Raw genomic sequence first — 25,508 nt, 5'->3', positions numbered from 1 at the left:
CAGGCTGGGAGTTGGAGCAGGTTACAAGCTGGTGCTGTGTGGGGGGGGGGAAAGCAGCCCCTTGCCTGCCCTATGCCCAGCGCCCCATGCTGCAGCTGCTCGCAGCCTGTGTGGGGCTGTTTGTGCCTGCTTGGGACAGCCTTGCGTGGGCGGCAAGCAGCTGCAGCAGGGAGTGCGGGCCACAGGGCAGGGGAGGGGCTGCTTTTCCCCCATGCTGAGCACCAGCTCCTTCCCTGCCAGGGAGCAGGGACTGCACACTGCTCCCCGCCTGTACCACAGGACTGGGTGGCACTGGGAGTGAGCGGCTGCATGGGGCCCACACCAGTTTCCTGGGGCCAGTGCTGTGAAGCTCAGAGCAGGGCATCAGGAGTACAGGGGTCCTGGCCAGCAGGGCGTCTGTGGAGCTGGGCCAGCTCCCCCTTCTCCCTTCTGGTACAGCCCAGCCCAGCTGGGCCCCTGCCAGTCTGAGCCCTGCTCTGGGCCCCACTGGTGCTGGCCCTGGGACATTGGTCCCAAGGTGGTGACCAGGGTGTGGGGCACCTGTCAAGTGGTGGGGCTACCCATGCAGCCTTTGACAACTCGCCAAAACTGAGTAAGTAGCCTGAAACAATTGCTCGACCCTGTTCTAGTTTGACCGGCTGTATCATTCAGGCTCTTAAACTTCTGAAATAATTAAATAGCTGTGGGTGAATTAGTGAATACTTTTTAGAAAAATATCTGACCTTTCAAAGGTATGTATATGTAAGTTGTATTGATCACTGTTTTAAAAATGTGTACCTTATTTTCACAATCTGAATTTGAACAGTTCTAGTTTTCCAGCCATTGGATCTAATTGTATCTTTACTAGATGAAAGTTCTTTCTTATCAAATTTCCTGTCCGTAAGCAGCAAGTTGGAGACTGTGATTGGTATCCCTTAACCTTCTCTTTGGCTGGAAACTGATATCATCTTTGAAAATGATCAGCCGGGTCTGATCTTGTAGGACAGGGGCGGGCAATTATTTCGGGCAGAGGACCGCTTGCCCAGCTTTGGCAAGCTGTCTAGGGCTGCATGGGGTAGCCCTGCCTCTTGACAGGTGCCCCACCCCCTGGTCACCATCATGGGGCCAGCTCTGGTGGGGCCCAGAGGAGGGCACAGGTTGGCAGGGGTCTGTGGAGCCGGGATGTGCTGCACCAGCAGGGAGACGGGGGAGCTGGCCCAGTTCCATAAAGCCCCTGCCGGCTGGGACCCTGTACTCCTGCTGCCCTGCTCTGGGCCCTGCTGGTGCTGGTCCTGGGACACATGCTCCTGCTCACTCCCAGTGTCCTGCAGTACAGGTGAGGGGGCGGCATGCAGCCCCAACCCCCTGCTCCCTGGCAGTGGACAAGCTGGTGCTGAGCATGGGGAAAAATGGCCCCTTGCCTACCCCATGCCTGTTGTCCTGCGCTAGAACTGCTCACAGCCTGCGTGGGGCTGCCTGTGCCTGTTCAGGACACCCCCATGTGGGCTGTGATTGGCTGCAGTAGGGAATGTGGGCCATGGGGCGGGTGAGGGGCTGCTTTTCCCCGCACTCAGCTCTTTCCCCATCCCCCCCCTTACCTGAGGTTCTGGCGCCAAGGCAGCCACACGGTCCCAGGCCAGAAGCCCCAGCTGGGGCTGGCAGGGCGGGTCCGGGTCGGCTCTGCTGTTGCAGGAGCCCACTGGGCTTCCCTTGGGTCCTACTGTCCCTGGTTTCTATCATTTTTGACAGGAAGCAAGGACAGATCAATATTCATTTTCTACACTTTTTAGGGGCCCCATGGGCTGGACAGAATGACCTCACGGACTGTATTTTTGCCTACCCCTGTTGTAGGAAAACAGCCCTAGTACTGTGTTCTGATTTGGGACTTATGTTTGCAAGTAGGTGAAACCCTCCTGCTTGCAAACACTCTTCCCATTTTGGGGGCACAGGGCCTGTCTGTAAGGACAGCATTGGGGATGCGCCTTCTGGGTTTATTTTATGAATCACGTGCAGGTATTCGCACACCTAGCAGTACTAATATTATGTGGCACCTTTGAAATGTTCTCATGGCACCCCTGGGTGCCATGGCACTTTGGTTGAAATTCACTGTTGAGATACCTACCGTATCTTTCTGTGATGTATCTAAACATGAAGACTGTGAAGGAATGACAACTCCAGAAAATGCTGATAGAGGCTGTGCCCAGAAGCTTTCACCTGTTTTAAAAGGGGAGAAGTTTTATGTTTGTTATGACACAAATTTTTATATGTTTAAGTTCCTATAGGAATTTGTGGGAGCCACCCTTGTAACTTGGGCCTTGAATGATATGTGGTTAAAGTAGTTAATAGTTTTGTTCCCTCCTAATCTTATAGGAGCATGCAAATATAACATCTTTAAGGTATCATGCTATCCTGCATGGGTTGCAATGTTACAAGAAGCACAGGTCTCCATTGCATGCAGCAGATTAAGAGGGAATAGACAGCACAGTGGCAGATAGGGGAAGGGGATCACAGTGACACTGGGAGGGCTTAATTTGTGGCATGCCTGCCAAAAAGGTTGGCCCTCATTGCCATGCTCATATAATTATTGCATCTCTCTATACCTAGTGGAAACAACAGAAATGTTGTGATCTAGGTAAGGGGAAGTGTGAATGAAGGTTCCATAAAGAAGCTTTGGATGTGAATTATGTACCAAACTGAAGGTGCACTGGCAGAAGCAAATGTCAGAAACCTGAATAAATACCTTCACCGGCAAACTGCAAGAAGTAGTAGCTGCCAGAATGAAAACCCCAATTTCATTAAGCATTACAGCCCCTAGAACTGATTATCTTTCTGACTGGACATACTCATTTAGATAATGTTTTCTACCATACCCACTTGTGCCTTTGGACTGTAAGCTCCTTGGGGTAGTCATTATATCCTTTGACATGCTGACAAATGATAATGCAACCCTTAAAATTTATGGTATTTTATCTCTAAAGTCTTATGTTAAAACAAAATGTGGAAAATTATGCTTGGGGAATACAGATAACGCTTGTCTGAGTGTTATGGACCGTCATCTGAAGACGGAATCTGTTTGTGCTTGAAATTTTAAATCCCTTCAGGTTGCCAGGAAGAAAAGGTGGGAGAAGCTAAGTAGTGCTTACTTAAGGCTTGGGAGAGAACAAGGGAAGACTCTGGAAGTGGAAACAGACATTTCCAAGTGAAAGGGTGTTTTTAGTGGAGGAAGAAGGTGCCTCCCCTCCCTCAGAAAGCAGTTGGTGATTTGGAAGATTTCTATCTGAAGAACATAGAATCATAGGAGTAGGGGCAGAAGGGACCTTACAGATCTTCAAGTCTGACCCCCTGCCAGGGCAGGAGGAAAAAAAAACTGGGCTCAAATGATCCCAGCTGTGTAGGATCAAGCCTCCTCTTAAAGACCAGCACCGCTTCCCTTGGAACTTGGTTCCAGATCCTAGCCGCCCTAACTGTGAAGTAGTTCTTACAGATGTCTAATCTAAACCTACTCTCCAACAACTTGTGGCCGTCATTCTTTGTTATGCCAGGGGGTGCTAGGGGAAACAAGGTCTCTCTCAAACCCTTCTGGTCCCCCCCCCCCCCCCGTGAGTGTTTTTTTTTTTTTTTTTTTTTATAGACGGTTACCAGGTCCCCTTCAGCCTTCTCTTGTGAAGGCTGAACAGGTTCAGGTCCCGCAGTCTCTCATTGTAGGGTCTGCCCTGTTGTCCCCAGATCATGCGGGTGGCCCTCCTCTGGACCCTCTCAATGCTGTCTGCATCCCTCCTGAAGTGAGGCGCACAGAACTGGACACAGTACTCCAGCCCTGGGGGACTCTGCTGCCCACTTCTCCCCAGGTCGAATATGACCCATCCACCACCACCCTCTGAGTGCGACCCTTCAGCCAATCTGGAATCCATCCAACTGTGGTAGTTATCAACACCACAGTCGCCCAATTTTTTAATGAGGATGGGGTGGGAGACAGTGTCAAAGGTCTCGCTGAAGTCCAGAAAGACGACGTCCACGGCAACACCTGCATCCAGTGCTTTTGTGACCTGATCATAAAAGGCAATCAGGCTGGTCTGACATGACCTGCCCCTAATGAAACTATGCTGGTTGCCCTTGAGCATCATCTCTGAGGCTGGCCCATCACAGATGTGCTCCATGATGATCTTCTGAAAGTGTTTCCGTAGGATTGAGGTAAGACTGACGGGCCTATAGTTGCCTGGGTCCTCCCTCCTCCTTTTTTTTAAAGATGGGGACCACATTGGCTATCTTCCAATCGTCTGGCACCTGGCCCGAGCACCACTGTGCTTGTAAAGCTGTGCCAAGGGCCCTGCAATAACCCCTGCTAGCTCCCTCAACACCCTGGGGTGGAGAGCATCTGGACCTGCTGATTTGAACACGTCCAGCCCCTCCAGAAGCTCTCTAACCTGGTCCTCACCAACCTGAGGTCTGGAGGCATTCCCCTCTAGTCCATCTTGCATCACCATGGGGAAGTCCTGGTCTCTGCCCAAGAAAACAGGTGAAGAATTGGTTAAAGAGGTCTGCTTTCTCCTCTGGCGCAACCACCAGATTGCCCAGAGTATCTTGCAGGGGCCCCACATTTCCTGGTGCTTTCTTCATCCTCCCTATATATTTGAAAAAGGACTTTTTATTATCTTTGATTTTGCACGCAAGTCCTAGCTCTATAGGACTTGCATAGGATGACTTCATTTAATATCTGCCCTTATTTGGTTACATAACGAAACTTCTAGTTTTTAATTGAGGCCTTCAGAAGGCTTGACTTTAAAAGTCTTATCTTGATTTTTGCATGTGTAGCTGACGGAATTCGAAGTCTTCGATTGTCTTAACTTTCAAAATCTTTTCCTATTACACAGTTGACCCTGGAGATCTTTGCACAGTAGTTGTGATCAGTAATTTATAACTCTTAATTTTTGTGTTTTATATTTAGTCCCTACGTTGTCAAGTACTATGGCAGCTACTTTAAGAACACAGATCTCTGGATTGTTATGGAATATTGCGGAGCTGGCTCCGTCTCGGACATAATTAGATTACGGAATAAAACAGTAAGTTCTGTTTTCTAAATGTATATGTATATATTATTGTTTAAATTCATTCTAATGTTATTTTTATTATATTACTTGCTTTGCATAAACTTGAAGGGATTTAAAAAAAATGTCCTCAATAGTATACATTCTTAAATTCCATTGAGATGAATGGGAATTGAAAGTTGGGATTACTTCTCTGGAACTGGGCCCCAAATGCTATAGTATGATATTTTATGTAGCCACACAAGTGCTGTCTATTCACTTGATGTCTCAAATTGTAAAATATTTGGGGGAGGGTGGTCATTTGCTAGCTCTACATATCTGAATAAGACAGTGTTCAAACTTTTTAGTTCTGAACTGTGAATTCTTTTCTTCACTAATTTAAAAGTTTTTTTTTTTTAACTTCTTTACCTCTCAACTGCCATCATAATGGTATCTCTCAGTTATTGTATAATTGTGTAGAAGTTAGGGGGGCGTGGCTGTCTTTTTGTCACTGACTTTTTTCTTTCCAACTTCCCCAAAAGAATATTTCAGCATTTTGTTTTGACTTCTCCCTGCCCTATATATAATGAAACTTAATTCCCCACTCTTTCCATTATTTATGAAACTTCTAGATCTATAAACTATGCCATGCAATCTCCTTTCTCTTTAATATGAAAGCTGATTGCAGTTCTTTTTGTCTTTTGTACCTACGTACCATGTTTATATTAAAGTAGTTGAATTATATTTGCAAAGAGTTTTCATAAGTGAAATTCATTCCTAAAATGTTGAGTTTGTGAAAATACTCCCAGAGTCCAGCCATAAGCCACTTTCAGTAGTTCAGGCTTTTTCTGGAAAGCATCTGTACTTAGGGTTTTTTTTTAATGGTTACTGTTTTAAATAAATGTTGTCCAGACTTCCTGCCTTCTTACAGTTTCATCAGTTCGTAATGGGAGACCAGGACTGAAGTTTTTCACTGTTTGCGCATGTGTTATACAGGTTGTATTGATTCTTGTACATCATTATAGTTTAAAAATGAAGTTCTTTTCTCTCATTTGTCTAATAAGTAGAACAGAAGGAGTTGCTCTTATTTGCCTCAATAGCTGTATTTTAAAATATATGCCCTTAAAATTATAGTCTGTCCCCTCCAATCTCACTTGTTCTCCCTGGCAAATCATTTCAGGCTGTTTTGAAAGACATTTAGCTAGTTTAATAAACCTATACATAATTTTAATTCTGTTTCCACTAACATCAGTTTTAACTGTTTATGCTGTAAACCTAAATGAGAAAGCTATTTACCTTAGTAACCTAAGGCAAGCTGTGCATCCCATTAGTGGTTGCCATAATTTATAAGAAAGGAACTACTTTATTTTTTTTCTGTAATGACTGAGGAACAGCAAGACAACTTATACTCTTGATTTTGTGGAACAGTAACTTGATTGCTGTATGACTTTATTACATGATGGAAAACTTCTGACTATATGTTACTAGAATAAGTCTGCTTAAATACTTCAATACTTTGTGGTTCACCAAAAATAAAGTTTGTTTGTGGAAACAATAAGTTGGAAACTTGTTTCACTGTATTTATGTTTTCCACAAGAAAGAATAAACCACTTTGTTTAAAGTAAAGCAGGAGTTAATTTTTATTGTGACAGAATACATATTAAATGGCCACTGAGATTCATTGTTATAGATATTAGATTTTTCTTAAATCATCAGAAAAGCGCACACAATGAAGATGGCTTGGGGAAAAATATCAAATTGGAGGTAAAAGTACAAATGTAGCAGTTTTTCAGTATTTGATGTCATTACCTCCTCAAACTAAAGAAATCTCTGGCAAATGGAGGTAAATGCTGTGACTACAATTAACTTTCCTATTTTAAAATTTAGATGAGGAAAAGGATAGAAAGCTTTCCCTTCATACTTCATACTTATTTTGTAAAAGGGGGGAGAGAAATCTCTTAGCACCGATTCTTTGCTCTTTGTGCCTCCCATGGAACTTAGAAATGCACCATGCAATTTGCCAGCCTCATCTGACCCTCAGCTCATCTCCCCCTTGCCAAAAAACCGAGGGGGAAGAATATGGCTTTGTAGTATGCCCAGAAAGCTAATGTATCTGAGTGCTGTTTCAGTAGGCCAGAAACAGATGCTAAATCTGAGAACCCTTTCAACTGCTGTGGCCCACTCCTTTTTTGCATCAGAGGGCTTCATTTGGTACAATAGGTCCTTAACCAAAAAGCAAAAGTTTACTGGAACAGTACAGATTCAGGAGCCCAGATGTAATTTGCTTTCAAATTGTAGTCACAATTTGCCTTATGAGCAGATGCAAGGTGTCACCCAATGTAGAGCATATTACTCTGAGGTGAAAAGGGCTATATAAAAGCTTTGTAGCTGAGAAAGATAATGCACTTTTTATTTCCTCCCCATAACCCCTCCCCAAATGCTGTTGAAGAGGCATGCATGATTGCAATTGACACTTGTACATCCAGAATCTAATGGGACATGGAGGTTGAACTCTTCTATTACACTGGTACAGGTAATAGAAAGAGTAATTTTTTTTTCAGCACAACAATAGTATCTCTGTCCTGTGTAGATTACTTTATGGCCTGCTAGCTTTCGTCTAAGCCCAAAGTTCATTTAGTTACCAGGTAACTTGTTTGACTGTTTTCTTGAGTCAGATGTGATCGTGATGATGAGAATCATCATACTGATTTTTTTCACTGCTTTCTGTCCTCTCAGTAACCCTGCTGGCAGCTTCTAACAATAACAGTAACAACCCAGACCCTCTGTGTACTTTGCAGTAAAGAAAGCTTTGGGCTGATAAATGAGCAGCTTAGGCTCTTGGAGATGATGACTGCTTGCAGATGCATATGTACATGCACAGGAGGTGGTTCTTTACTTTAAACTTGGGCCAGTACGAGCCCAGAAGACGGTGCATTAGTTGCACCTGGCTCCCCTGACATCCTGTATAAATTTTGGTGCTTTGGTCGGGCTTTTTTGATTGCTCTTATCTAATAGCTGACTGAATTGACTTTAGCTAAAAAAGCCCTACTGAAGTGCCTGATCTACACCAGCACTGCAGAGTCAGGTCAAAGTAACTCATTGCTTCTTTCAGTAAGGCACTCTTCTTAAAGAAAAAAAAATAAATCTCGAAGCAGCCTAAGATTGGTTTCTCATCAAGATGCATTCCAGGGAGATGGCTTCCTTGCAGATTGCCACTTGGAGCAGTTTCTAGCCATGGTCCTTAAGATGTTCAGTGTGTGTCCATGAATACCAGTCTTACTCCATTTTAAAGTTGGTGATCCTGTAAGTGCTAAGTGCACCTTCTATAAACACGGTAATTCATTGGTGTGTGGGTTTTTTTTTTTTTCATCGTAAGAGCATCTACATGTTAAGAAAGCTGCCACTAATGGGACTTGTAGGCTCAGCCATACTCACTCTTGGTTTAGTGAGCTACTTACATGTATGAAGCAGCTGATGAATGCAGCAAAAATGGAAAATATTAATCTACCACTCCTCAGCCTTCCTCATAGTCCATGTTTCATTCTCATATAAATCACTTGTTACGCTCATCAATCTGTTGAGGGGACACTTAGTATTGGGATGCCTCCACTGAGGAGCTTAGAACATAATGGTGGCAACTGCTGGTGTCTACTTTTTGCACATACTCCTGCTGTGGTGTATTAGGCTTGCCAAGTACATGAGATTTACTGACAGGTGTTCAGTATTCCAGTTTTAAAATGCTAAGCAGTTTTTTTACTCTGGAGGAAGTTGACTTGAAAATTATGGTGAGAGAGTTGGTTCATTTTGAACCCAAACCAATTTGCTGTGCTGTTTGCTGAACTAAATTGACCCTCAGTTTCAGTATTCATGAGCCAACAAAACGATGGCTCTTACATTAATTTTGGTTGTTCAGTTTGAGACACCAGGTACCTAATTTTTTCAGACTACTTACTGCTCTATATAATACTGCTTGTATTTAAAGTAGTTTCTCCGATGACTACTTTTACAGCTCTAAATGCTCAGCATTTGTGTACTTTGAGGCTTATCCAAAGACAGACCTCGAGGAAATGTGGTTCATGTCTTTGGTGACTGCCAATGAAAAAAATGATGTAGAGGCAAAATCCAGATTTGAAAAATGAGGCGACTAAGTTAGTAGTAGCCTAAGATATGAAAAGCTATCCAGAGGACCTCTACTCAGACTGCCATAGAATTTGGTGACTAAATTCACATGATGTCTACTGTTGGGACGGTCAATTACATTTCTGAGGATTCTAAGCATGGGCTTCTGCACATGCATTGAAGCAGTCCAGATATACAGGTGTGACTTCACTTTCAAGAATGCAGATTTCATTTACAATTGCAGAACTTCTGAAGAATCAGGCACTTGGTCTCAAGTTGATCACCTGTAAAGAAGGTACCTGCAATTTAATAACTGCTCCTGAAATTTCTGGCCTAAGGGAAATTTTTGGTAGAGCAAGTGTTAGAATCTCATTCTCACTGGCTTCCATCTAGTGTGCTACAGTTCCTGTAGTTTCCCTGGCTTATTTGCTACTTGCACAACACTTTCCACAGCAAAGGAGTTATTTAATCATTGTCTTCATTATTAATGTTCAGTCACTGTCCTTCCTCATATCCAATCCCAACCATACTTGAATGAAACAGAAATCCCATAAAGGAGAAAATGTATGCAACTTCAATTAGACTATACATATATAATGCCAAAGGAGCAGAATTCAGACTGCACTGGCATCTACGCTCAGTTAGCAAATATATCTTTATGGTTCACTTTCTTAATGGTAGCGTACACCTGAACTTGCTGACTTAGTTTCAGTGAAACCAAACATTATCCTGTCTGGCATAATACTTGCTGCTGGTCTGCCTGGAGATTGTAGATTTGCCTAACTTTTAAAAAAAAATCTGAATTAGATAACCATTTTAACTAATTTTTATTTTATTTTATTATTTATTTATTTATTTATAAAAAATGCTTTTCAGAGTAAAGAGTCTGAAATTGTTTCACAGCCATCTGGGGTATTGAACTGCACAGCACATAAGCATGGAGAAGTAATATTGTAGCCAAGGGGACTACATGGATGACTTTCATTTATTCTTTTTACCTGAATCCAAGATGACTCTGAATCATGGGACATGGGAAATTTAGAAATGTGTTATAATTTTCCATGTCTAGAATCTAATTTATTGGAGGGTCATCTTGAATTCCCCCACTGCAGTGGGGTAAGCAGCAGTGGGGGGGGCCAGTGGAGGGAGAGTTGAGTGGCTTTGACCCCTGTCCCTTGCTACCTGTCCTCTCTCAGCACTTGCTACCCCATGCCTGTTTCTCTGGTGCTTGTACCCCCTGCTGCATGCTCTCTCCCCACACCTGCCTTTCCTTGTGGTGCCTGTTTCTTTCTCCTTCCTGCTTCCTACCACCACTTACTTTCCCTTTGTAGCTCTGGCTCTGACTGGGGTCCTGCTGTGGCTAGGGGCAGCAGCAGTGGCTTGGCCAGGCAGCAGCAGCGGCAGCTTCAGTTCTTGCTCTGGAGTTTGGAGCAGAGCTTGCTATTCACATGTTGAAGCTGGGGTTGGAGGCAGAACATGCTGCGTGCTGCCTGCTTCCCACCAGAGTGGTGGCTCAGATGGAACCATTGCTTCAAGAAGAAGTAAAGTGACAGTGGAGAGGAGAGAAGAACCTGCAAAGGGGAAAATGGCGGGGGGGGAGGGACATCAGCATCTGCAACTTTGATCCTTGGCTCAGGGTTAAGAGTTGTGGCTGAAGCCTCAGACCCCAAGCTTGTGCTCAAATATAAGATGTTTCGGATGGGGGACACCTTATCTTAGATTCAAGTAAATACAGCATTAGTGTCTTTAGAGAGAATGCTATTTCAGGCTGCAGACACATGACTTTCATGCAACAGTGAACTGTTACTATGACTGGGAACCAGTTCGCAATTGTCCCAGGTCAGACGTGTCCATGTGTATGTTGCCAAGGATTCAAAGTTGAAGGTCACATTTTAGGTACTGCAGTGCTGCAGCCAGTGCTGTGGCAAGAAAGTTTGGTGCCTGGGGCAGAGCCTGCAGCAGCAGACCACCCTTGCCCTGCACACAAATCTGGGGGGGCACATGCTCTCCCCTCCCCCTCAACCCTGCCCCATGCCACATGAGCCGGTCGCAGCTGCATCTCACAACTTGCTCCAGCTGGGCAGTGCCTCTTGGCGCCCCTTCACTTGGGTGTCTGGGGTGGTTGCCTCGCTCACCCCACCCCCCCTTTTGCTACAGCACTGGCTGTAGTACCACCACAATGGGGTGATAGTGATTACCCAACCCAGCTGCGATTTTTTTTTTCTGCTCTCCTTTCGTCTTGCATAGAGTTCAAGTAAAGACCCTTCCTGTTACTGAAATCTGTACAGTTGGTGGAAACTTCTAGGACCCCTGCATCTGGGAATCCTGTAGGGTTGGGTGCTCCAGGGCTGCCAGAGCTTTTGCACTTTTAAAGAACATTTTCCCCAAGTTTACTCACCAATTACTTCAATTCCTGGCAGTTCATCAGTTTTTGATGCATTCTAGGTTGATTGAGGTGTGGCCTGATGGGTATGTAGGGATACTGCCTGGCCCCTGCTTTAGTATTTTTGGGGGGCTAGGTGCTCTGGGGAACTCCCAAAAATCTGCATTTTGTTGTGGCTTTAAAAAAAACTTTCCCGACAATGCTGCTCAATTATTTCCACTGCCTGCAAAGGAACCCATTCTGGGGGCAGGAGTGGTGAGAATCTGGGAGGTGCTGGTGTGGGTGGTTGGCTGTCAGCCACTTAAGTAACTTGCATTGCTGACAGTTGGACAGAAATGTGTGCACTTGGTTAGGGTGCTCAACCTTCAGCCTGCAGGCCAAATGTGTCCTGCAGAACCATTGCATCTGACCCATGGGGCTCCCCACAGCTCAGGAAAATGTGTTGGTGGGTTAGTGGTGGCCATTAACACAGCCATCCTCCCTGCTGCAGACTCCTACACTCCATACCCTGTGTAGCCAGTTGGGGCCAGGCTGGGCTGTGACTCCTTCCCTACCATGGGGTCCAGCTTCTGGGATGGGGTTGCGTGGTGTCCCTTTCCCTCCCCATAGGACAGGTTGGGGCCTGGCCAATGCCCCCTTCTCCCCCACCCCCGCAAGGTTTGGCCATGCCCCTTTCCTTCTCTGTGGGGCTGATTTTAGGGCTTGGCCATGTCTCCTTCCCTCCTTTTGGGGTTAGGCCATGCTCTTTTCCACCTATGGAGTTGTGTTGGGCCCTGGCCATACCCCCATTCTCTCCCACCCCTGCAGGGCCAAGTCATGCTCCCCTTACTTTTCACTGGGCTGGGTCAAGCTTCTTTTCCTTGTGGGGCTGTCTTGCCCACCCCTCCCTTTCCCAGTGCAGCCAGAAGGTGCTCACCATGCCTTTTTGGGCACTGGCTCAGGTGCATTGTCCGTCCAGCTGCAAGCTGGATCCAGTCATTTGCCTACTGGCAAAAAGTTTGGGCACCATTGCAGTAGGTGGAATGGGCAGGGCAAGCTGTGAGGGAGCAATGGCCCAGTTGACATAAATAGAGCATGGAGTTGAAAGCCACTCTGTGTTATTAAAGTGCCTATTGTGCAGTGGCTTAGTTTTCTGTCACCCTGGTTGATGGCTGTTTGCTATTAAAGGGAGAGTTGCTCACCAACCTCATCACCCCAGTCAGCCTGGACCACTGTGGAGCAAGTTCCTACATAATAAAAATGGTGTGTGTATATGCTCTTCAAATTCTAGTATTCTGCTTTAGTACTGTATTTCATGTGCACTCTTCTCCTTGACCCTATCTAAAATGAATTTTCTCGTCCTTTGTTATTAAAAATGGAAGTAAATCAGTTTTACTTTCTGGGAAGTCTTGCTTCTGTTCCCTTTATTGTCTGCCATGATTTAACCAGTAACTACACACTCTGAAAAGCCAAACCATGACTCTATTTCTGGGCTTTCTGATATCCCTTATAAGCTGGCTATGTATACTTTTCAGCTGGTGATTCTTGCCACAGAGGAGCCTGAAAATAGCATAAGACTAGGGGATAGTGCCTGTATCAGCTCCTCACAGTGTCTTTGATGGGAAGAAGTAGTTAGGGGAGGACGTGGTTGCAGACTGCACCAATTATTAAGGGCTGCCAATGATTCTTGATTTTTGAGGAGCTGTTGCAAACAGCATATATTAGAGTAGCTCCTGAAACTAAATATCTTGGGCTATTGTGGTCCCAAGCTGCCTCTAGCCACCAGAAGGTGCACAAGCAGAACTACTTCTTCCTTCTCCTGAACCCTGTGCCAAACTTAGTTTAGGTTATCTTCCCCCAAAAGTAGAGTCTGCACATCAAAATGTGTGAAAAGAGGGTTACAGAATGTGTTTGGTTAGAAAAAGTGTGTTACAGAGCTGAAATCCCTGGTATAGAACAGGACAGAGCAATAACTGTTTTCCCAAAGAGCTCACGTTCTAAGGCAGTGGCTTTCAACCTGTGGTTTGTGAACTCTTGGGGGTCTGCAGCTTATGTCTAAGGGGTCCATGAAAGATGATTGTGATCAATTAAAAGTATGTGAATACCACACTTACAATGCAAAAGGGTCCATACCTTCATTCAAAATTTCATAGGGGTCTGCAAATGAAAAAAAAAAAAAGGCTGAAAATCACTCTTCTAAGGCAGTGATTTTGCATTAGTTTTATATGGGTAGGCCTTTGCATGCCTGTAGTCCAGTTCAAGTCATCAAGGTTCTGAGTAAATCTAATGTCAGAATTTGGGGCCTTTAAGATGGATCTAGGCCAAGGGTAGGCAAAATATGGCTTGCACACCAAGTTGTTCCAGCTGCTCAGTGTGATGAGCCTCTGCTGCTGTGGTGCCACTAGTTCCTGCTGGCTGTTTTGGGGGCTCAGGCCAGGCCAGCCACCCGTGACTTTCCCAGGGTCATGCGGTGGTGGGCAGAAGTTCATTGAAGTGTGTGAGCAGGATGACTGCTTGGTCCCTCCTGTGCAGGCCTGGCTGCTAGCAACTGCTGTGCCAGACTTCACAGCACCAAGAGGAAACAGGGTGGGTGGGGGGGATGGATACGGTGGGATGTAGGAGTCTTCACACTGTGTGGCCTGGCTTGGGCCCCAGCTGCAGCAGAATGGAGTGGTATTGGGTGCAGCCTGCCCTCCCTCAGGCTCCTGGCCGTGACCAGTGGGCTGGATAGGATTATTTGTGTCCCCCCAGCTCCCCTGCCCTCAACAGCTCACCAAAACTCCTTCAGTGGCCCTCCAGCCCAATAATTGCCCACCCCAGTCTGGGTAGTGGCGTTAACTGGGGCAGGGCAGGTGGGGTAGTTCCCCAGGCACTGATTTGGGGAAGGGGAAACTGCAGCTGCAGTCACAGTGGATGAAAGTCGCTGCTGGCCTGGTGTGTCATAACCAGGGATCCTGGTTTTCTTTGATTTAAAAAAAAAATCACAAAATCTCTGAAAAATTGTAAATTCTTTGACAAAACCCTCAAAATCTGTTAATTAAAATTAATAAGCCCCCTGCAGCACCTCTCAGCCCTGCTGGTGCCCCTCACTGCCCCCGTAACAGGCCCCCCTCTCTACTCATGTCTCTTGCCCTCCACCCACAGCCCTTGCCCCCCAGCCCTGCCAGAGTCCCCTAGCTGCTAGGGTTATGGGGCCAGGGCCCCAAGTCTGCAGATCCTTGCCCCCAACAGCAGGCAGCTGCAGCAGCAGCAGTATGGAGCCAGCTTTCCTACTGCTGCTGCCTGCTTGGATGGGGGTGGGGCCAGCTCCTGGCTCCCCCCAGCCCTGCTGGTGCCCCTAGCCATGACCTGCAACCCCCCAGCCCTGCCAGAGGGGCCCCCAGCCCCTTGCAAGCCACACTTACCTTGCAGGCTCCAGGAGAAAAGTCGGGCTGAGCTGAGCTGAGTGGAGCCATGGGTGAGTGAGTCTCAGGCCCCGCTCTCCCCCTCCCCCTCCTCCTCTGGGCAGGGCTGGGGTTTCCTGCCCTGTCTGCAAACAGCTTTTGCAGGCTGGAGCTCAGCCAGCCTGCAGAGCTGTTTGCAAAAGCAGGGAATCCACATTTTCTCTGATAAAAAGGGGAAATATGTGGTTTTTCTCTGGTTTCCCATGGGATATGGAAAACCCAAATCCCTGATCATAATATCCAGGTCAGGGGGTAACTTAGATCGGTGTGTCTATATCTGAGCATGTGGCATTTTTTAATGGCGAGAGGTTTTTTCTTTTTGCAGAGCATCAACTAGTAGTCATCCTACAGCAGATATATATATTTCGCCCCCAAGAATCAGTCAATCTCTATGTGACACATTATCACTTTAAACATGGACAATATCATTTTGAATGCTAAACTGACTTATTTGAATGGATAAAGTTGCAGCTTATCCTGCTATACGGTATGAATCAAGTGGCTAGAAGTACAAGTATGAAATCTTAAAAAATAAACAAACCCAGTTTACTATGGTTGCTACACAAAACTGTGACACTAGACACTTTAATCTGTGTTATACCTCTAAGGAAAACCTGGTAACTGTTTAAAAAAAAAATTCTTGCTCTCTCGACTTTTTATTTAGTGCAAGAAGAACGTGCATAAATAAAATTTAGAGTGGCCATAGTTAAGTGATGCTAAACTTACATAGCTGTTGAAGTTGTCTTGTCTAAAGAACTGCATTTGTAAATACAATGATATATATTCATATTAAATATATTTAAGTATTTGTATTAGTCTACATTTAATTCAGCATTGAGATTTGATATTCAAATGGCAAACAGTCAAGACATTCAATCACCTTAACTCTTCTCTCTGGGACAAAGTCCCTGTAATAGACTCTTTTGCTGTGTGTTCATACAACAGTGACTAATTGATGCTTGTGCTTTTCAATAAATAATACATCATCACTTCATGGGAAAAGGAACAAGCATATTTGGAGCTTTTTTTAAAGACGAGATGTATGCAATTTAAAACTGTACCTTTTTTATAAATTAAAAACAGTCTTTGTAGTGGTACATATACAATATGTGCATACTTTACTTACCTGAATCTAAGATGATTCAAATTTGAGAGGATTCCCCAATAATTACTATATTTATTCAAATCCAATATGAGATTTTTTCCCCCCTCTATTCAACAGGTGGCAAGGGGGCAAGAGATGGAGGGTACAGGTGGCACAGGGGTTGGTACCACAGGTCAGGCAAGGGGGCAAGGGCCAGGAGTCTGTTTTACCTGCCGCAGCAGTGAGGGAGACTAATATAAGAAGACTGTTTGACAAATTTTAATTTTCCATGCATAAAACATAATTATTGGAGAGGTTATCTTAGATTCTATACACAGGTGGGGCTGGAGCCAGAACTGCAGCAGCTGCCAGTCCTGGGCTGGTACTCAAATCTGAGACGTGGCTTTTTTTCCCCTGACACATTGAATGGTGGATAAAAACCCGTCATGTTGGATTTGAGTAAATACAGTACATTGAGACCTAGTGTAAGCATGAGCCAAATATAGATAAATGTTAGTGTAAGTTAGTGTGATGTGTACATTTGTCAATAAGGAAGTATAAATCAGTATAACTTATGCACCAAGGAGTAGAATGGATGGGTGTGTACTGAGTGAAGCAGCTTTAATAGACAGTTGTAAGAAAAAGTAAACTCCCCACCTCTTCCTTTCCTTCCTACCCTTAGTTGTTTTACCTGAAACCCTATATGTACATTCTTGCTTCAATTTTTTCATGCTTACTACTGTTCTCTTGGCATATATCAGAGCCTCCCAAGGAGTCCAGTATCCCCCTCTTCCACGTGGCTTCTCTAACTCATGGAGTTTCTTTCATTTAGCCAGTTCTGTTTTCCCTTGACTGCTGTCATAGTTAAATGAAACCCTCTATACAAAAATTTTAACCCTCTGTTCTTTTCCTATACTCATGCTTCTGAGATTTTTCTTTAGGTCTCTCCAACTCCGTGTTTTTCAGTCTCAATCAGTTTTTTCAGTCTTCAGCTTTCCTGTTCAGGGGTTTTCCACTGTCTAACTGCCCCCAACCCCATACACAAACCTGGCCGGATTGCCTTTCCTAGGTTTTAACCATGTCATTGTCTTTGGATGGCTGCTGCTTGAATAGGAATCATCAAAGATTAAAGACACTGTATTGTCTCTGGTCTAGGAAATACGTGATGCAACCCTGACAGAAAATGGTATTTTTACATACTTTAAGTTATTCACAATAGAGCAATTTTTTAGTGGCCTGAATTAATGTAGTAAAAGATTTCTATATTCTTACAGCATCACCTCTGTGTGCTACAGAGTGCATTATGAGCTTAGGTAATAGGAAGTGCCTTTTCCCCTGATATCATTCTATTTCTTCCCCCTTAACATGTTTACCTTCAATTTGGTATGAGATTCCCAATGTCATTTGATTCTTAACCAGGTAAGTAACTTTGTTAAGGAGAGAAGGGTACCAGGGAAGTTTACCTTAAGTAATCTTTGTTGTTGAGCCATGCATAGCTTGAAGCTGTGAGTTCCCAAGTGACTTTCAAAATCCTTTAAAGAGCCACAGCAGTCATGTAAACAAAAGATGCAAAAAAAGGTTTTAACCTTCGTGTGGCTAATTGAAAGTGAAGATCTTAAGTACTGTTGATCTTTGTGGCAGACAAGGTATGTATGACAGTGGTGCAAGGCACTAACTGATCCCCAGTTCAGAAGGAGCTGACTCCAACTCAGTTTTGTTTCCCGCTTGACAAGAGATGGGTTTGTAAGACTCACTGGGAAGATCAGGCTCCACACCCAGATTTAATGAGATTGCCTTGAACCTCAAATTGGGAAGCTGTTCTATTTGTTAAATAATTAAAGCTTATTGTGAATGCTAACTCCTGTGGGAATGTTCTTGCTGACTCAGACTATTTTTGTTCTTTTCTATTGAGTCATTCTCTTGGCTTACAGAATGATACATTTTTAACAATAGCAAGGGATATGATTATAACAATAGCAAGGCAAATAGTATATCCTATTCTCTTACAAAACTTCAAAGAACTGTTCTTGCTTTGCTTAAATTTTTGAAGTCTTTGAGTAAGCGTGAGTAGGAGAGGCTAAACAGGACTCTTGCATGGTTCCCCACTTAGAATATTCCTCTTAGTTTTTATACTGTCAAATTACTGAGAGCTTGTTGACCTCATGTGCCCAGTCCCATATTAAAACAAGTAATTATTTCCTTTAATTGAGTACACTCCAACTTTGTGAACAGCTCACATAATTGTCAGACGAGTAATTCAGTTTGTGGGCTAGATTTTTTTCCGGGTTTGTCTTAATATATTTCCATGTTGTCAGAAAAATGGAGGTCCTTTTCTTGGGATATGGCACATAATAAGGCTTACTGTTATATCTAATGATAAAAGTTGTTAAAGAACTCGTGTGTTCCTATTCAGTTCATCCAGAGCAACTGAGATAATTGCGTTTTCTTTAACCTTTCATGGTATCTGAATATTCTGCTCATTTCGTTATCAGCCAAACAAAAATGGCCATATCCTAATTGCATGCATGTTGCTGAATTACATTATATTTACTTTTTGGATCAGGTACCCATCATTTGTTGACAGTAATTTCCTCTCTGAAGAGACAGGATATAATATATAGTATTATATAAATGTTTAGTTATAAACTGTATATATAAGAAAATCTAGTGGGTCTATTGCATTGTCAACACTGAATACTTCTGGTGCATTATTTAAAAAAAATCTCTGTCTAGTCTGTTTTTGAAGGTCCTGAGGAATGGTATTTTCACATCATTCCTTGGGACAGTCTTCCACTGTAATACGTTTCTCTTTGAAGATGTTTTGCCCTCTTCATTCGGGTATTTGTATTCTTTAATTTTTTAAATCTAATTTCTTGTTCTGCTTTTGTTTTTTTTCATATTTACTAAGGGTAGCACAATTTCACATTTATCTTACCAGAAAGAACAAAGAGTAAACACAGCAATATAAAAAAAAATTGTAGAGTTCTGTTCGTATTTTGTTACACGCTAATTGGCTCCTAATGCAAAATTACAAATGCCTGTTTCACCTTAGTTTTTATAAATTAATAGAGAACTGTACTGTGTTCAGTGAAAAAAAATAAAAAAGGGAACTTTTGATGAAAACTGAGCACAGCTGTGGACACCAGTAACATGAACAGCTGAACTGTATATGAAAGAGCAGTATCTTAGTACTGAATGTTCTTCTCTCCTGACCTTAATATAGGCTATGATTTCATGAAAGTGGTACGTTATCTTCTCATAGTGATAACTCTTTATGAAAATACAGATATGTTTGCTTAGACACAGTTATTTCAGGGTTTGAAGGAATGTTCTTGGTGTCAGTAGGCAGAACCCTTTTGAATTTGGTGAAAATTAAACTGGAAGTAAGGAAGAGGGAACACAGAGGCCATGCCCCCATGAGCAGGGGTGTGCACTTGCCATGCGGAAAAAAGCAGTGGCATAAATTTGTGTCACTGCTTTTTGCCCTGGCCCCTGCGTATGGGGTTAGCACAGGGAAAAATGCTCCAGGTAGGGTAGGAGAGGCTGGGGCCAGCACCTGGGCTGGTTCCAGAAGCCTTACCTTGTGTTCTGGAGGCCTCCCAAGGCTGCAGCAGTGGTGATCTGGACATGTGGAGCCTGACTGGCAGCTGGAATGTGTGTCTGGCTGGCCGTGCTCTGGTTTCAAGTGGTGCACACTGCCACCATGTGTGCCACCCCACTTTTTTCTGCTGCAGGTTTTCCTGACACTGGGATCTCCCAGCATCAACCCCACCGCCATGCTGCAAATTATCAGCGCAGAGAATGCCTGCATCACAAACCACGTGCGCGCTCGGTTGGATATGCCTAAGACAGTCCATGCCATTTATTTAACAGGCTTATAGGCTCCAGCCTCTGCAGTTGTCACTAGATCAAAGAACTTGTTGATTTCTGTTACTAACACCTTCCAGCCTAAGAATATGCCTCTGTTTAGAACATTTTATGCACTGAAAGACTTCTGTCCACACAAGGAGTTGGTTGGGATGGGGAGGGAATGGGAAATAGAGGGATGCAAGGCTTCAAGTATGTTCAGTAAGCTTGGTCTGTGGAAGCATTACAGTGTGTACTCTCTAACTGAAATGGACTTTTATGTGTTCCTACTTCAGAATTTATTGAAGGTTTCAGCTGTGTACCATATAGCAAAGGTAATTTATAGAAGAGCTGATTTTAAATGGCATAAAAGCTAATACTTTTTGAGGCTAAATATATATATTATTTTCAAAATATAATTTAGATGCCAGCCTGGTGAAAACAGCAGTTGGCTCTGATGGGCCTTGTGGAAATTTGTGTGACTAGAATTCTGTCTACACCACCTCTCTGCATCAGTCTTCTTTTTCAGGTCGTGATATGTTATAAATTTGTGTTAGCAAGGGTTTTAGTAGCCCATACAGTGGTATTGTCTGTATATATTATTCTGAGATACTGAAAAGCTTGCTTAAATATTCCAACCATGCACTTGGTCCAATAAATGATATCACCTACAAAAGCTATTGCCTCTAATTTGTGTGTCTTTGTAAGTCATTCAGTTTTTTGGACCAGTTTTTTTTTTTTTCAGTTTGTTCCTATACACCCAGTCTGTCATCCCCTTTTGTTTTTTCTTTTTCTTCTCTTGCCAAGTAACTCCTAAGTAGCACTATCAGTTAACAGTAAGCTGTCAGCACTATAAGACTCATAGTTACTGCCATTAGGAAATGCTAATGGACAGGGCTACAGCTTTGCTATTGCTAATTGTAGCTTAGCAAGAGTTTCATATGTGGGAGTTTGAGAAATTAAGAAAGTATCGCATTCTCTTTATCTTCTTCCAAATTTAGGACTGCCAGTTTGTTGTGCAAACTGTATTAAGTTCTTCAAGCATGGGAACTTGAGAAACCATTCTGGCCTTGTGCCATTTAGGTGGAGCTATCTGCAAGAAAGGGTGACTGATAGCCCTATTTTGCTAGGTGTCATCTGGTCTGACAGGTCTGTTGACCTAGGTAATGATTAATTGGTTAGATAGCAGTTAAATGCTTTTAAATTTTTATTTTTTTTGTTACCATATTGTCAAAACTAGCTTGTCTAGTAATTCTCATTGAGGACTAAATCCATGGGCAATGTGAGCATTGAAAGGAAAACTACTTTTTTGACTAGTTGCTTTTCTGTAAAATTAAGATTTTTTTATTTTTAATTTTTTTTTGGTAGAAAACAGAAACCTTTTAATATTGCTTAACAAATCTAAGTTTTTGAAAACTAAAATGGGCTAGCCTTGGAAATTTTAACTGTAGCTTTTACGACTTACAGAATGGTGATGGTGGGATGATGGATGTGTACTGTCTTATACTAAAAGAGAGAGAGAGGCCATTTCTCTTATACCTGTAAAATAAAGAAACACTATAAGGAGGTATAACCAAAGATTTAGGGACCCTTTCAACCACTACTTTTGCTTTTGTAATGTTTAGATCCCACTTCTGAAACAATCTGCACGGATGAATCCCTGGTCCTATTTGAAGCTCACTTTTATTTCTTCTATAGGCTGCTTGTAGGTGCAAAGATCCAGCTGCCTGGATCTGATTGCATGGATAGGGTCATAAATTATGAACTTTCTTGGATGTGGTCCTGTCTCGTTTCTGTAAAATAGCTACTAAAACTTTTGTCTGTTATATGAGTGGTTATTATGAAGCAGTTTACAGAATTGGAATTATGGTCTTCTAGGCTGTAACATTATTTAATTTTGTACGGGAGAAGAAAAGCACTTTATTTTGTATGTTTTATTTTGTTTCCATAGTTAACAGAAGATGAAATTGCAACCATTCTTAAGTCTACACTTAAAGGACTTGAATATTTACACTTCATGAGGAAAATACACCGAGATATAAAAGCAGGAAACATCCTCCTTAATACTGAGGGGCATGCAAAATTAGCTGATTTTGGAGTGGCTGGCCAGTTAACTGTAAGTACATGAAAAGATCAAAATGGTTTTAGATTATGACCCTTAACCAAGTTTTTAAAAAAGGTTTCCTACTTTTTAGTTGTCATTTCATCCTTTAAGACTAGGAGTGACTGGCAGTAATGGGAGAGCTAGTGGTTGTCTTTTTATGATGATTATGTTGTAGCCCTGAATTCCAATTAATGATTATATACCTGTCTTAAGTATCACTGTATCATGTTTTCCTGGTTAAGGGATTTGAGGTTTTTAACCATGAATTATCTATGCAAATTGACTTGGTTAGGAGGTGAAGGATTACCATCTGATGACTTTTTTTGTTGACCGTTTGATCTGAGGATACTGCCTCAGTTCAGTTTCTGATGCATAAAAGATTCAAGTAATAGAAGTTTTAATTGTGACACTAAGGGCCCTGCCAGACATTTAGGTAAAGGTGTGATAGGATCTGTAGTGTGATACACACAGTTGTACCTCCTGCTATGTCACATGTGCATGATAGGAAGTGTCACCTGATGGAACTCCCAGCCATGGGAGCAGATGGGGCATCCCCACACAGTTGCAAGCCCCATCAGCTGCAGGCTCCAAGTCATGGGAGCTCATGAGGTGTCCTGTTAGCTGGTGGGTCGTTCAGCCACAGAAGAGCACTTAGCCACACATTCAGTGAATGGTGTGATAGGAATGAGCCACAAAGTTATTGCATACTTTTTGTGGAATAGCTTTATGGATTATTTCTCTGTTTATCATGCCATTAATTGATTGTACGTTTGCAAATCTAAGATGTGAATAACTGGCTAATCATGTCTTAAGGGTAACGTGTGGCAGGGGCCTAATTATCACATTTGTAATTTCTGGAAGTTGGAATTTCTAGAAAGGACAACACTTGAGTGGCTATGAATACTGAGCTAGAGATGCATGTAAGAGAAGAAGTGGTGAGAGACAAACCAGTTAGGAAAAAAGATGCCTTTTTTCAATCAGATTTGCTTAGTGGAGCTAATTTTATAAATGTTGGGGTTTTCTGTTTGTTTTGTTAAATTCATCCAAAGGCATTGGAGATGCAGTTTAATACCTTTAGTACATTTTGATTCCTTTACGGTACACAAACTAGTTTACTGCAAAGTAAACTGTGATGAACTTTTAGTGCATCAGCTACTCTTCCAACATTCCCCACTGAGAGATGGCATAAGGTATTCTAAATTTACTGCGGGTGTGGGGGTGTCGCTTCGAGACACTGACACCTCCCACTCGGGGACCGCTTCCCGCTTGCAGCGGGTCGTTCCTGGACTCCTGTGCGCCTCTGACTCGCCTGCCACGACTTTGATGGTTCCGGTTCAGTTGGAATTGTTCGGCACGTGCCAGTCCAGAAATGAGACTCACTGTAGGCGTGGGGTCCCACGTAGTTGAGGGGTCCTCCTCCCCTACACCCTCACCTGTTCCACCGGGTATGTGGCTGCCTATCTGGGCAGGCCACGCAATCAGGATATCACTCCCACTCGTTTGTGAAAGGAAACGAGGATCAACACAAAAGATTACGGCCAGGAGTTCTACAGGGTCGGTGGACTGCTTCAGTTTTCAGCAGCCGTTCCCCTCTCTTCTCCTGTATGCCTCGGGGTTGGGACCCCTTTCCCACTTCCCCACGAGTGCTTCAGCCCTCTCTCGGGCGCTCCGAGTTTGTTCAGCCCCTCCCTACCAGGAGGGCAGCTTCCCAGTTGGGGCTTGCTCCTTTACTAGAGTTTATACGGTACCTTGCCCGGCCGCTCCTGGCTGCTTCAAACTGTCCACAGCCTCCCCGTACCGGATGCTCGAGTTCACAAGCTCCGCCGGGGCTGACCCTTACCCCAGAAAGTCCTGTAGTCCCCGTGGGCGGCTTGCATCCACGCTCAGGAGCTTTCTCCGGCGGCGGCTTCTCCGCCTACTCCTTCTGGTCCCGCTGCCCCCTCGTCTGGCTCCGGCGCTTCCTTTATGCCACCACTGCTCGTTCCGGGCCTTCCTTCTTCCGGAGACCTAAAAGAGGTGAGTTTCCGCCCGGCGTGTTGGACCCGCGCCCGCCAGGCTCGCCTGACTGCGCCGGGACAGGGTGACTCAGAGCCTGTTGGCTCCTTTCCTCCCTCACAGTGGGGTAAGAGTGTACACATAGGCAGTTAATATGGAGTAGCTGATGCACTAATGGGATGGATGCATGCATGTTTAAAACCATTTCAAAAGGTGAGCTGCTGCTCAGGAGCATGCAGCAGCTGTTGCGTTTGAACAGTTGTGTGGACAAACCAGGAGCAATTCAAATGTAACAAAACTACTCCAACTTCACCACTTGTTCATCCAGAGTTAAAGCTGGAGCTGTTTTGTTACGTTTCTATCAGCTTGTCCATACATAATTGTTATAATGGCAAGTAAGCCTATGCGAAGTGACTAGCATTCGCTTCGGATTCAGATTCAGTCAATTCAGGGGACAGTGATTCAATTCGGTGACTCGAATCCCTGTCCTGAATCGATTCAGCCAAATCTCATTTGGAGATTCAACTGCATCTCCAAATTGGCCCCATCCCCCACCCACTCTCCCAGCCCCATCAATGGCTGCCCCGCCCAGCCCCAACTCTCCTGGTTCTGGTGCTTGGCTCTTTAAAAAACCAAAGCAAAACAAAAAAATAAAAAGCCCCCATTCACTGGCTGCTGCCAGACGGGGGTGATCCCCACTGCTCCATGCTGCGTGGAAGGAGCTGGGGCCGGCTGGGGCAGCCATGGGGGGGCTGGGAGAGTGGGTAGGGTTTGTGGGGGGGGGCTGGGGGAGCAGGCAGGGGATGAGGCCTGGCAGGGGTTCCCCCATGGTTCCTTTCCCCCCCACCTTCAGACCCCCCTCCCCACCTCCTACTGTGTCTCCTCTGAATTGAATCAGCACTGGAACCTTTGGACAGCACTAGTAGCAGATACTCCTGCAGTTCAGTTAGGAGCAAGAGCCCCTTCTCTTCTTTTAAATTAGCTCTAAGGCTGTATACAAATGTGGCATTTCTCTGAGAAGAAAGCCTTTGGTCCCAGGATCTATAGACATACAAGTCCATTGCCTTGCTTTTAATACCTGTGTGAATACACAAGATAAAATATGATAACACTTTTTCTTCGGGACCTTGTTGTTTGTATGCTGTGTGTATCTAAATTAATTGGACGTTGTTCAAGCTAATTGGGCGTCATTCCAAAGACAACTCCTACCACTGTGAGCTCTTGTTGGCCACCTACTGGCAGAGGAGCTGCCATGCAGCTTGGAAAGGCTGTTTGTGTAAGTGACTACTGCTCCTGTTTTGATCTGGGTTAGAGCCTGAGACAATTAGGACCACCTCAAATGAGATGTCTGTTTACAGCTGAAAAGTATGGATGCCCATACCCAAAGATGTTCTATCTTATCCTGTGATAAAATGTTGAATTTATAGAAGTCTTTGATATAAAGTGGTTGAGGGTACAAATCAGTAAATTACGAGTAAAAATTCTTGTAGCAAAAATTTAGAAAGAAAATAAATATAACAATCACATGAAACGGAGATTGGGACACTGTCAT

General features: G+C 43.9%; 1 protein-coding gene across 1 annotated transcript in view; it reads left to right on the top strand.

Moving 5' to 3' along the window:
* Nucleotides 1–25,508, top strand: part of STK3 (serine/threonine kinase 3) — a 294,468-nt gene that overhangs the window by 17,751 nt on the left and 251,209 nt on the right. The window contains exons 4-5 of the mRNA XM_090040412.1: nt 4,925–5,039; nt 21,809–21,973. Of these exons, the coding sequence (XP_089896538.1) occupies nt 4,925–5,039; nt 21,809–21,973 (280 nt within the window). The remainder of the gene's footprint in view (nt 1–4,924; nt 5,040–21,808; nt 21,974–25,508) is intronic.

This window comes from Crocodylus siamensis, chromosome 3 (genome assembly GCF_052110815.1).
Source record: "Crocodylus siamensis isolate JL-2025a chromosome 3, ASM5211081v1, whole genome shotgun sequence".
In the NCBI taxonomy this organism is placed as follows: domain Eukaryota; kingdom Metazoa; phylum Chordata; order Crocodylia; family Crocodylidae; genus Crocodylus; species Crocodylus siamensis.
Note: the sequence above shows the minus strand (reverse complement) of the source record. Positions and strands in the feature narration are given on the sequence as shown.